The sequence below is a fragment of the Centruroides sculpturatus genome, unplaced genomic scaffold, assembly GCF_000671375.1.
Source record: "Centruroides sculpturatus isolate CEXI.00-Female unplaced genomic scaffold, Cexi_2.0 scaffold999, whole genome shotgun sequence".
Lineage (NCBI taxonomy): Eukaryota > Metazoa > Arthropoda > Arachnida > Scorpiones > Buthidae > Centruroides > Centruroides sculpturatus.
Window position 1 is genome coordinate 106777 of NW_019385237.1, and position 14062 is coordinate 120838.

A 14062-nucleotide genomic window follows, 5' to 3' on the forward strand; every position below is an offset into this window, starting at 1 on the left:
GTCCAATAACTGAAGGGAGAGTCGATGTCGATAGTCATTGTCTTCCTCTAGATATTGTTAATGAAATAACGAAAAGATTCGAACTGACAGTAGACCTTTCATAGATAAAAAAAAGAAAGAAACAAAAAACAAAAAAATAAAAAAAAGACTCGTGCGGTGTTCGGTTAACTTTGACACAAAGTTTATCTGATTATAAGACAGTCGTCGAACACTACACGTCTGCATTTATCAGACATAATAAAAAATTTTTACCGTATGTATATAGATAAATCGGATTTATTAGAGTTAAAAATTATGTAATTAATTAATAATATTCAATAAAGTCTAGGAATAGTAGCAAATTCCTTAATTTGTTTCTAGTATAATAGGGTTTGTGTGAGGGAGTAGCCTGAATTCAGGTGTGGGTCTGTCATTTTATTACAATATAAGCCTTGTTTTTCTTGACATACTAGAAACAATATTTCCTTGGATGATAATAAATTAATATAGACGAAAAGGCAAAAAAAAAAAGAAAAGAACTTTTACTAATTGAGGGGTGGACCAAAAGTCAGTTAACCGAAATATATTTTATTTTAAAAACGTTTAAATTGTGTTGAATCAATAACAATGACGAGTAATTGTTACCAATCGATTTTAACCATTCTCGAAACACATGACAGTTAACTGAGTTTTGGATCATAATTAAGTTATTAATCAATTACACGCCTTAATAGCAGTCTTAATAATACAAAACGATTGTAAATTGTATAAATAAAGAGCAATGCCTTTTATTAAGTAGGTTAAATAATCAATCCCTATTTTACTAAGATAATAAGAGCGAAGAGCAATGAAACGAAAGATAATCTTTTATATACAGGGTGGACCAAAAGTCAGTCAACCGTTTTTATACAAATCAATAATTTAGAGATAAAATTAAGAGACCTTTATGCGCGTTAAGGAACCCATTCCTAGTTAATATTTATAAAGAATGGGTGAGTTACATCCCTATTGTGACCTGTTACGTGAACCCCCCCACATAGCTATAGGCAGTACCTTTACATTCTCAGCCACTCGGTTGACGATAATTCATCTTATAAATAAGTAAAAAAATTGTTAAAAATTAAATTTCGCTTAAAAATATCTACGGAAAATTTATTATAAATGAACAATTCGTAAATATAAAAAAAAAATAATAATAATAATAACCGAAATTATGTAATACACCTTAGGAAATTTAGTATACTAATATCGTGTCGCCATCTGTTGACAAATAATTAGATTAATTTACGGAAGGTATGTTACCCCTCCTTATTGTCACTGTCTATTGTGTAATATTTTGTTTTATTGTTAAGCTTGATAATTTTCGTATACGGAACAAATTAAGAGCCTTACTTTGTACGTTATTTGTTAAAAGTTAAAATATACGTTTAGGGTGGCCTGAAACTCGGTTAACCATTCATACTTTCCCTCTGTTATACAGGAGATCGGTCAAAAAATATGTCTCCTAGACGAAGATTTTTACATTTTGGACTCAGAGGATCTCGAAAAGTGGAGAGATTTAAAATATTTAGGGATGTTTTTTTTTCTTTTTATGTATGGAGGGCACGATTTTGTTCACTCTCTTTAAGACAGCAATTCAGTTATTTAATGGTTAAGTGATTTTCAGGCCATCTTGTATATCGAATTTTAAATTTCAGTTAGTACGCTTTGGGGAAAATAAAAGCTATGGCTTCGAAATTCCGTTTCTTTTTCATTCTTTGAACATTAAAAGGGACTATTCAAGTAGAAGGACGAGCGAAAATCGGATTGTCTTCTCTGGTGGAACTACTCTTCTGGATGACTTGCTTCAGTAGTAACTCGAGAAGTTTTGGAATAAATCTAAGTAAAATTAGTCAAGGTTACAAAAGTTAAATAGGGCCTCTTTCGACTTCTGAAGGCCCACTTACCATATCTAAGTCCGGGTATATTTTAAAAAAGGCATTAAATGTTCTGAGGCTTGAGGTTAGGTAACTATTAAGATTTCTATCTGAAACTTCATAAAAATTAAGATTTAACTGGATCCATTGTCTTCAATTCTTATCTGTAATTCAATACGTATGTACAGTAAAATCTGTGCAAAAAGGAATCTTAATATGATTGATGTACAGAGGCAAGACACTAAGTTACTAATTTGAGGTGGAGAGAATATATTTTAATTAATTTAATTAACTATCAACATTAAAAAGACATTTTCTTTTTGATATGTCAGGGCTTTTATCTCAGAATTATATTAAACCATAATTTTATTCAGTGTCGCGTTATAGCTTCGTGGGGACCGGGTAAATTTGAATGTTGGTGCTCCATGTACTGTACAGTGTTGATTCGAGAGAATTTTTTGAGTGAAATATTTTAAATTAATTTAAAGTAACATTCTTCATTCCCAAGATTAGATATATTATTTTATCTATAAAGATAAAATATTTGTATATTAAAGAAATTTGCACTTTGCATTGTTTCTTCAGTCTAAAATCCGTAAAAGTACAGGGTATTCCAAAATGAATGCTCCATTTTAAATTATTGTAATTTTATTAATTATTACACGTGAAGTGTGCGATGTACTGTACACTGATCGATAGAGTAATCGTTCGAATTTCGTCTCCCATCCGCATTCAAACGTCTTTCTGTCTACTGCCTGTATGAAGTACTGTAAACGAAAATGGAATCACTCATCATTGTGTAGGATGAGTAATCTGCAGGAGCTGTAGAATTGTGGCTGTTGTGGAAGAGGTGCTGTTTAAGAAGAATTTGATATCAGTCGGAGGTGCACACATTGAGAAGTTGCAATGGACAAATGTGAAACTTGGACAGTTTTCCAATGTTTTAATGTACTTTATAACGTTCTGGGATAATAATTAACTTAATTACAATAGTTTAAAGTTATAGCAATTCTTTATGGAAGATCCTGTATACAGGAAAGAATCCACGGAATGAATCTAGTGTAGTAAAAGGCGTTCAAATGGCATAAAGTGTTTGTTTTTAAATCACTTTATGAGATGGATTAGCGTAATGGTTTTTAAAAAATATTCGAATTTTTATAGTTGGTTTTGCGAATTTTCAGGAATTTTAATAAATTCTTTGCACCTGGGTATGCTGAGTGTATTAATGTACACTTTAATCAAAACAGTAAATAATTGAGACAAAAGAAGTAAGTAGTAATATGATGGACTTCATAGAAACCCAAACAAATTTTAATTAGGGGACCCCATGTACAGTGAAGTATTCATTTCAAACATTGTTTTCGGGTGAATTTATTGGGAAATCCCAGGTATCCTCGTTCGTTTTTTAACGCGACCTCTGATAGTTTGCAATCTAGGGTAGCCATATATGGCACAAATTTAAATTTTGATATTCTTACTATAGTAATGAGTTTATAAAAGATTGGTTTGGGCCACCTGTTCGTGAGGCACCAGGCGATTGCCCCCTTTTGCTCATAGGATAACACGCCAATGAAGAAGAGTGTATATATTTTATATTTATATCATCATCGAGTAAACAAAAGTCTACGAATAAATTCTGTGCTTTGAGAATTAGTTTCATTTGTCACAACAATTATTTATTTTCCGTTGGTCTTTCAACATAATTTAAAATAAATTTACTAACTGATTGAAATATAACTTAAGTATATCTTCAATAAGAAATATTTCATAAACAGCTTTTCTAAATAAATAATTACAAAATTATTTAATAATACATCACAATTCCATTGTTCCGTTGAAGTGAAAAGTAATTATAAAGAAATGTAATAATTTATAAATTGTTTTATTATAATATTCCTTCTTTCGAGTATAACAAAACATCACAGAGTGAGTATAATATGCTTAAAAACGACTTAAACGAGCATTATTAATTATGGATTTATCTTAATTAAGTATCACTGACTTTTAATTCACATTAATGATTATTAATTACTCCAATTTAGATAAGATCTATAAATATTACGTATGTTATTAATTTTCTTTTAAAATTACATGGAACGTTTCATACAAAAGTTCTTTTCGACACTTATATGATGGCTCATATTATATTAAAGAATTTATATTTATATATATTTAATTTACAGATCAAATGGCGAGTTACAAAAAATTAGGCGGTAGTTGTTCGAAGATAAATTTATCATCGACATTTGCCCCCGGAAATTGTTTAAAATCGTCAGATTCTTACGATACTTCCGTCTCTCGTCGCCAGTTTCTTAAAGATATTCACTTTTATAATAATTACGTAAAAGGTTGCAATGCCCTCAGTCGTATGATATTTTGTCAGGAGATCGATGAAATGAAATATGCTCAGTACAAGATGATACCTATCGTCAATGGTATCGTCGCTTATTATACTACGAAAATGAAAAATGCAATGTATTCGGGGATTTTGGGTATCACCAGCGGAGGGCAAAATATCCTTCAGAAGTCGATCGGATTTTGCAACAACACGAACGAAGCAACATCCACCAGTGTTGTCGACAAATTTAGATGTTTTTGTCGCAGTTTTATTGTTAAAACTGTAAATTGGTTAGAGCCCATTCGAGTATGCAAATCGGAAGATGCCATAAATGAAGCTGTGTGTGAGGAGGAGCATCGTGAAAATATTTCACTGGATAATGAAGGTTAGTCTCATTTTTAAGTCGTGGCTCTCTGAAAATTATACCTGTAACCTGCGTATGTAAATGTATATAATAGGGGCTCTTCTAGCCCCTTATTGCTGCTCCCTTATATCTGACCACTGCCTCCTTATTAGAGGTAAGGGTCCAATATTACACAGACTATTTTCATGAAAAATTTGTAAACAAAGTCCCAAAGATCAATGTGGGCGATCTGCCATAGAAAGTCCTTCAGGGAGGGACTCTCCAGGAGGAATTTCTAAGGGAAATTGGTTTCTATTTAAGTTATTAGATACAAAATATTTAAAAAGTAACATTATTTTTAACGATCGATATAATTTTTATTTACATTTTAAAGGTGTAACAAAATTATCCATGACTCCAGACGTTACCATTGATAAACACGAACAACATCAAGAGGAAATGTTGAATAGGATTCAATATCATATTTATAAATTAATCGATTACGTTACAGAAATAATTAAATCGAAGAACATTTCATTTTTTATATCCGGAAGTAAAGATATTGTCGACAAGCCACCAAATTTGCTAGAGTCGGCAGCACTGAGAGAAGAAGATATTGCAATTTCTACTTTGCACGGCATGCTTAGGGGCCTTTCAAAGAATATTAACTCTAAAAGGGAGAAAATTTTAAGAAAAGAGAAGAAAATTATTTAAAAATTTCTATATTTTATATTATACTTTTTAATTAAAATAACAATCGTTAGCAAAAAAAATAAAATTTGTTAATCGAATCTATTTATACGAATTATTGAATTTAATGTATAAGCATATACAAAACAAGATAAGGGGGCTGATATACCTTATCACAGGTTCTCGATTGTTGTGAAATAATAAACGTTTCTATCACGTGGCCAGTTATCTTTTTGCTTATTCCTGTGTTAGCTATGGGATGTTGCAAATGTAATTTGTATACTTACACAAATGTCGCCGGTGTTTTTGGTATTGTAAGTATATTTAACTTCATATTTTCGATATAATTTCTTATACAGTAAAAACTTGTCCAAAACGGAAACCTTCCTAAATGGGAAAATGATACGAAACGGAGCTATTTTCTGTGTTAAAAACAAAACGGAAGCCCGCTAAACCGGAAAAATATTCGTTACCGTACGAGTTTGGCTTAAGCAGGTTTTGATGTATTTATCTTAAGATTTGAATAATTTTTCGTATTTTATACACTCCCTAACAATATATAACAGCTTTAAATGCGTTAAAATTAAACTTGAAAGTGGATTTACTTATTAAATTTAAAGAACATAACAACCTTTATATTTAATTATTTCTTGATTTTGATATCTGTCAACTATGTCGAGTATTTTGATTATTCATCCTGTACTCGAGCTGTTTCTATTTACAAGTAAATAGATAAAGCTTTCTCCCTATGTAACTGTAGATATCCGCAACAATGGTTGATCTATGATCCAAATTTTTATGTTATTTACCATTCTAAAGTATTCTTCAATAATAATTTTTAAAGTATTCTGTAATTTACACCGTCGATTACACTTCTTATAACGGACAAGAGAAAGGACACTTTTGAAATTTGAATGGATGGGATAAGAATATTACAACGTATACACGAGAAAGTGATAAAGGGTATCTCAAATTCTATTGCTTAACTGATTATACATTAATTTCTGCTTGTATTGCTTAACAATTTAGCATGTTTATTATGTTTTCAAGAAGGTATCAACGCTAAAAATATAATATTTATATAATTTTTCTATTAAATATTATTATTTTTATAATTACTCCCAATTTGGACTTAATGGTGCAAACAAATCTTGAGCTGGATACATACTTTACAATGATTTTACAAGTGTATCAGTAACTATTTATCTTATAGATTATCCTTATTTCTATTTTATTCCACGTAAAATAATAAATTTGAACTGCTTAATTAAATATCCTATGTAATAGTTTGTCATACGTGACTGTAGAGTCTAGACAATAGAAACTTAAGATACTGGTAAATTCTTTATGCTATATTATGAAGGATAGAGATTACAGGTAATTAAATATGTCTACTTGGAAAATCAGGGGAAAAATTAAAGGAAAAAATTGGTATGGTATCAATAATTGGAGGCGAAATTGAGAGTACATTCGTTGTTCTATGTATGCAATGCTAAAATTAAATAGATAAGCAAACTGGAGAGTCTAATTAAGTGAAGGGTTTTCCGGATCGATATCTTGATAGTAATTTTTAAAAATAACTAAATTAGTCAATCCAGAAATTACTGGATACATTTTTAAAGTACACTTATGACTTTATAATACTCTTTTAGTTGAGTAAATAGGAATTATGATGAGAAAATGATGGACATCGTCAATAGAAATTTAATCGAATTTAGAATAATTAATTTGTAAAATGCAAAACTAACGTATTTTATTTTTTAAAAAAGTCAAAAATCATGGTAGAAATGCAACTGTTTTTTGGTGGAGCCTGTAATATTTGGTTCGATACACCCAAATAAAAAAACTTAAATTTTATATGATAATAGGGTAAGTTCTACCTTGTAAATTATTTAGAAATCAATTATTTGATGTTAACACAGATTATATTTAAAGAATTAATAGAGATAAACGTTACATAAATATATTTACTTGATTTAATTAGTTTCTTCCATCTTCTCTGTTCCTCATCTACACTTATAGTATCTGATAATAATAGAGACCTTAACGACCCTGCATACTTTAAACCTTAAAGACCTTGCTGTCTCCTGCTTTCATCTGAGTTGCAGGAACTGAAAGCATTTTTGGTTTTGGACTTTATATTGCACAAAACAATAAAACAAAATCTTATTTAGTACCATTAATAGTTGTATTATTACCCGATGCTCGATTCTATCTTTGATAACACTGCAATATATGTATGGAATAAGTGTATGGTTAGGTAAGTGGTCAATTTTCGTAATCCGGAATTTTCTGTAATGGCCGGATTAACGAAGCCACTGTATTAATACATGGACATGCCCAGGCAGTTGCCACAGTATGCATTATGTCACTGTTCTTCAACAATACGTCTTGTTCTATACCTGTATCTGTAAAGTCTTACCTGAAAAACAGCTGTGTTCTATATTTACTTAAAAGAATTGACAAGACGAAACTATAAAACGTCATCCCGTATTTTGAAATTAATAAAACATTGTAAAATATATTATTGTTTAGATAAAAATATACACGTTAATCTCTAAATTTACAGTTTTCATAGTCATAAATATCCACATATTTATCTGTGAATCAGATAATTTTCATACGCTTAATATAGATGCGTGTTTGATAAATTCCCACTGAAATCGCTAATTAAAATAGAACAAATTTGTTAATCTTTATAATACTTTTTACTAATTCAATAAATTAATATGTAATTAATTCTTTAATACGTAATCCACGTACTTGATGGATATTTATGCTGTAAATCTATGTTTTATGACAGCATTGAGGGAATATCCGATAAAAGGTCCAGTTTTACAGTTTATGTGATGGAAAGTATGGTGATCGGTCAAAAAAATTACCCACAAATTTTTAAATTTTTAAACTCGGATAATACTTGAAACATCGAGAAATATAGAAAAAATTGGGTTTTTTTATACGTATGGATGTTAGTGTGTGGGGGGCACGATTTTGTTCACCCAAGCTTAATAACTTCTGCCGAAAATTTCTGAGATTTTGCAGGGAGATTTGTGTATTAGGGGAATTAGTGATATTAAATTTTAATGGTTAAAGGTCAGGGGAGGGGAGATAGAGGAGTTCGTGTGTCATATCTCGAGTGGGATCGGATTTAATTAAGATTCTTTCTATTACTTATTAACATTTACATTTTTTGAAAACTCGTCTCTACCCTCGAAATTAAGCTTTTTGCCATTTTATAATAATTAATTATATAAAAAAACGCTTTTTAAAAAATATCATAACAGATGGCGCCACACGTAATTTTAAACATTTTTGCCGGGTAAGTTAAGCAACTGGTTGCTGAATTTTTTGTTTTATTCGAGAATTTATTGAATTAATCTATGATAATCCTAGACATTATCAGTGATTTAGTGTAAAATTCCTTTTAATATATTTAAAAGTTTCAGAAGATTGATTGTTTAACAATATTGTATTTTGAAATTTTATCTACAATATTCAAATAATTGACATAATATCTTTATACGTTTCATAAATCTCATAATAAAGATAACTAAGTAATTTTAAATAAGATAAAATGACTCATAAAAAAATAATATATATTCAAATATATATTTTTCCTGCAGATTTTATCAGTATACACCATAGCATGGACGACTTTCATAAGCTATGAGAAATTGTCTGGAAGATCGTACGTAACGGAAATATACGTGACAGAATCACCGAACGTAACGGAATTTAATGTAACAGAATCACCGGAAATAACAGAATCTACGTTTGTTTCGGAAGAGTCAAATGTAACGGACTCGACTAATGTAACAGAACCTTCGAAAATACAAAAAATCATTAATAAGTTTGATAATGATAACACTACAACAGCTTATAGTAAGTGCTATATCGTAACTATTTCGTCACAATTAGATTTAACTTTACAGTGTATAAGTAAATAATTAAATCAATATTTATATACTCATGCCCACGGGCATAGATTCATATGGAATAAAAAAGGTGTACCTTCCGCAATATTTTTGCACTCTTTCCATATACAGTAGATCCCCCTATAAGACGGTAGATACGTTCCGTTCTTTATGAATCAATTTTGTAGGAATCATAGTTTACGGACTACGGCTGTTTGAAAGGTTTTNATACTGTACACAACAGATTCAGGTCAATTTGACGTCATAATAATAATATTTCCTCGTTGAAAAAGATAAAAATTACGTCCAAATGTACAGTATTCAAGCAGAATGTACTTCTATTTTTTTTAATGTAAAAATCTTTGATATTTTGCACATATGGGTTGACCTTCACTAATTTGGCATCACTGAGCCTTGCACGTTGCAGGATTACTGATGATTAGGTCAGAATACACTTAACCAAACAGCTAACCAGTTCGTTCTATCTTTAAAACACACTGTAACTCAGTATACGCTGGTTAATGGGGGGAACTCAATAAAGAATTTGAGCCACCATCAAGATTTTCAAAGGTTATACCTTATTTGTTATGGACAACGAATTGTGTTTGCGCTTTACACCATGAAAAGATCTTCCTTGTATTCATTGAAGCCATGACTGAGGCTAAAGGTACACAGGTTATAATAAAAATGAACAAAAGACAAATAGAAAAACAAGCAGTGTTTGAAAATGCAGCAGCTATCACCAAACAGTAATTGCGGATTTGTGCGGTGACTATAGAAATTTGAAATCGCTCTCGTAAATTGGTGATGGTCAAGCTGTAATATATTCTTTTTTAATAGAAATTAAAGTTACTTAGCTGTAAAATATCGAAAGTATTTTCATGAGTTTGCTTAAAAATGTTTTTCTTTATAGTACTATTTATAACTGTAATAATCACCACATTCCTCCATATACTATGGCTGATATCATCGTTTATTTTGATTAGAGGAAACGCAGTAAGTGACGTTTAAATTGGTAAATTTTATATTTACGGCAATGTACTTTAAAAATTAATATTTTAACAGAAAAAATATCGGAAAATCCTCTGTTTATGGATCGTCATCGCATCGTTAATATTAATAATCGATGTTGCCTCCGCGAGTTATTTCACTTACGATTTGTTGAAAGTAAGAATCACAAATTTATATCTTTGCCATTGAATTTTCAATATTTTGAATTTAAATATTTTTTTTTGCACAAAAAACAGGATGGTCCTCCCAATCTTAAAGGCAAAACTGCTTGTGGAGTCTGGTTTAAAATACAGTATCCCGTTATATTCGGTAAAGCGGGAATATTCCTTGTAGCAAATGTAAGTGGGTTTACTATGATTTACGTAAATTTTAATTGGTGATTTATTTAAGTTTCATTAATTTTATGAGTAAAAGAATATATGAAATTGGCACGTGATGCAAAACAATACACAAATTCTCTTTATTTCAGATCATATTCATAATAGTAGTGGCCCTGAGGAGAAGATCCATTGATACGTTTAAGAAATCTAGTGATGTAAGTATAAATTTATTTTATATTATTTAGGATTACATTATAATGAAATAGAAAAGTTAAGTATTTATAAATCTTTAATAGCATTGTGACGTACAACAGTCATTAATTCATTTTATTGATAATTAATTCTTGAAAGAAAATTGGCAGAGTTAATATGCCATTGCTAATTTTCACTTGGCATTGCTGGTTCCTCAATAGGGTCAATTTTTTCAGGTATAATCTGGTTGTTACATAATTATAAAACATTTGTGTTATGTAGATCTTCAACATCTCTTTCGATAATATACAGAATTGGTGTTAGTTACAATAATTTAGTATGGTGCAATAGTATCAATTGTATCAAAAGACGTCTTGGACGACTACAAAATGAACATTATATAAGATATAATAATAAATACAGACATCGAGAGAAACAAACACTACACTTTCAGGGACGTAAACAATATCGATGCGCTGGTTAGCGGATATTCTATGCACTAACAGCAACATCACTGAAATTCTTGTCCATAGATGATGAAACAAGCGGATTTGTCTGTTGTTTCTAAAATTCGTTATATTGGGGCCTATAAAATTGGAATCAGCAATATTACTTTCTTCGATTGGATGATCATAATTGAAGTTCTACTATTCAACGTTGTCTGCAGAGATGTTTAGCAGTCCAAATACATCTAAAGCTGGTATGGTTACATTTCAGGACATGCGGAAAACATTCCCGTAAAATTTTTTTTACCGAAACTCATCATTATGGCACTTTCGGCGCTGCAAGCAATACAAGAGCAGTTTCTTTTGATAACCACACGACTGCGATCAAAGTCTGGCATAAAAGTGGCCACAATTGTTGAATTTCAGTCTTACCAGCTGTGATGCCAATCACCATGTTGTATGCCGCTTTCTTGTGGAACTGTTTTATAAAAACAGTAGCAATGCTGCGGCCATACTTCAGGAATTTCGCCATCAGAAAATTTTATGCTGATGACCGTTGAATTTTCTGGAGTATGATCAATCGATTCGAGGAAACTACGTCTGGGAGTTCAACCCACCTCAGAACGCAAACCGTTAAAGATGTCATTACAGCTGTTGTTGAACACTCAATAAATAACAGGTTGGAGTCAGGTGGTAGAGTATCCTATCTTATGGCAGTGTGGAAGCTAATGAGAAAGTCAATTCATTGTTATCTTATATAAGATCAGTTGCAACCAGCAATTACTTTCCGTTGACAGAGAAAATTCGACCGACCTTTGTATTGACAGAATTTTCAGTGTCTTGTCCTTGGAAAATGCTGTAGAGCGACGAGCAGATTTTCAAATTAGTAAACGGTGAACTGTAACTGTCGCAATTATGCCAAGGGAAACATTTATGTTTTCCAGCAGATTCATCTGTATTTGCCCAAAGTTACAATCAAGTATGTATTCACAGCTTCATTGAACTATTCTCCGAATAAGCTAGTCCCAAGAGGCCTGTGATACACTGTGACAAGAGACACCGACGTACTCAACAGTTGTCGAATTCCAACTGCAACAATGACAACACAGTGATTTGCAAAATGGAGAAACTACTTCCACACATCGAATGAGGCATACAGCACTTTCTACAACAATTCATAGATAAATGAATGCTTTGTGGTGCATTTCTCGTTCTTTGCATCTAAATCTTATAATTATAAGATTTAGATGCGGCTTTGCTGTGGCTTAAAAAATATGATTCATCAAAGACATGTTGCAAATTTGGCAACCGTGAAAGACAATGTCATATATGCGAGAAGTATCATAATGGTTGACTATTGACCACGCTGTTCATTATCTTCAAGTTTTACATCTATAGAATACGACCATATTAAGCAGTATCCCCTGCATTGCTATGGTTTCTATAAAATATGAATGTTTTGTACTGTACTGTACATATATAATGTATGTCACTTGCGGTGCCAAAATGTTTCAAATGTCACCATACCAAGTTTGGTTGCATTTGGACTTCAAATATCTCTTTAGACAGATCTGAATAAGTGTAATTTAATTACAGTACAGTGTCCAACACATTTAACAATTTCCAAATTCTTTATTTTTCGAATATAATTTATATATTTATTTTATTTTGCAGTTTTGGGGTACAAGTTACTCTCTGGAGCAATTAACAAGATGCTGCATTTACGAAGAACCAAGCGTAATTAATCCAGCCGTGTCCTTACAAAATTACCATAGGAGTATTTGCGAGTATCCACAAAACGCAAATGGTGGATTTTACAAGAGGGCCGAAAACATTTATGTTGACACAAATGAAATGAATTTATCTAAAAACAAAACTACAAATTGAAACGGGAGAATGCAATGGAACAATTATTGACATTTACACTGTGTTAATATTTATGTAAAATTAAACAGGTCAATCACTAATCCGACATTAATTTCGGCTAAGGTAATTTCAAATTTTTCAAGTCGCCCTCACCAACGAGCCTCTATTGTTGCAGTATTCAGTGTTGCCAGATGTACGATAATCTAACAAGAATTTTCAATTCATGTTTATTTTCTAATTAACGTGTTATACCGTTTTACAGAGTATTTTGAAGATAGGTTGAGATAGAATTCCAACTGTTAACTAATCTATTAGTAATCCGGAAATTACTATCCGGCATTTTACAAATTACAATAATGTCGGATTAGCCATGTCTAATCTGTATTATATTTGGTATTTGCTCTATGTGAACAAATTATATTGTGTATAAAAACATTGAGAAAAGAGAACATTTAAAAAATTAATTATCATTCAGATATATACCTATTAAAATACTTAATTATAGAAAAAACGAAACATATTATGTAATAATTTTATCCAATATTATAAAAATAAAATTTTTATTTAAACAAATACTGTTGATTATCAGATTTGTATTTGTTATTTTTAAAATAATTATTTTGTACTGACAACTTGCTACACTATATTTTCAGCATGGACATCCATAGAAAATTTATCAAGAAAACAAGGCTTAGAAACAAATAATTACATCGATTAATTTTTATTTAAATATCGAATTTTAGGAATGAATTATTCATAAGTAGATTACAGAATAGGGTAGTGCATAATACAAAAAAAAAAACAAACGAAGCGTCACATTATCGAAAGTGTAACGTCTGATCACTAAGCACATTAACTTCACCACTATAATTTCTAAAACTTTTTAACTCGATTGCAAAAACAAACAAAAATCCATGATTGCGCCGATCAATAAAACCCATGTTTTTCAAAATGTATTCTATGATTCCATATCTGTAAGATAATAAATTTCTATTAATAAAAATAATAAAATATTTAAAATAAAAACCAAAATTTTCGTTTTACATA

At 30.7% G+C, this 14062-nt stretch overlaps 1 protein-coding gene across 1 annotated transcript; it reads left to right on the plus strand.

The window, feature by feature from the left end:
• Positions 1-3814: 3814 nt before the first annotated feature.
• LOC111636562 lies at positions 3815-13448 on the plus strand. Its single transcript, XM_023381841.1, has 9 exons — positions 3815-3957; positions 4079-4618; positions 4971-5580; positions 8890-9148; positions 10094-10176; positions 10246-10347; positions 10428-10529; positions 10661-10726; positions 12824-13448. Exons 3-9 carry the CDS (start codon positions 5521-5523, stop codon positions 13034-13036), a joined length of 885 nt encoding a protein of 294 aa, XP_023237609.1. The 5' UTR covers positions 3815-3957; positions 4079-4618; positions 4971-5520; the 3' UTR covers positions 13037-13448.
• The last annotated feature ends 614 nt before the right edge of the window (positions 13449-14062 follow it).

Bases quoted from the DNA above. Each gene is read 5' to 3' on its own strand.
- LOC111636562 (XM_023381841.1), top strand. From the start codon at position 5,521: ATGGGATGTTGCAAATGTAATTTGTATACTTACACAAATGTCGCCGGT. The intron at 9,149-10,093 runs GTAAGTGCTATA...TTTTCTTTATAG, and splicing joins TAACACTACAACAGCTTATA to TACTATTTATAACTGTAATA. The intron at 10,530-10,660 runs GTAAGTGGGTTT...TCTTTATTTCAG, and splicing joins GAATATTCCTTGTAGCAAAT to ATCATATTCATAATAGTAGT.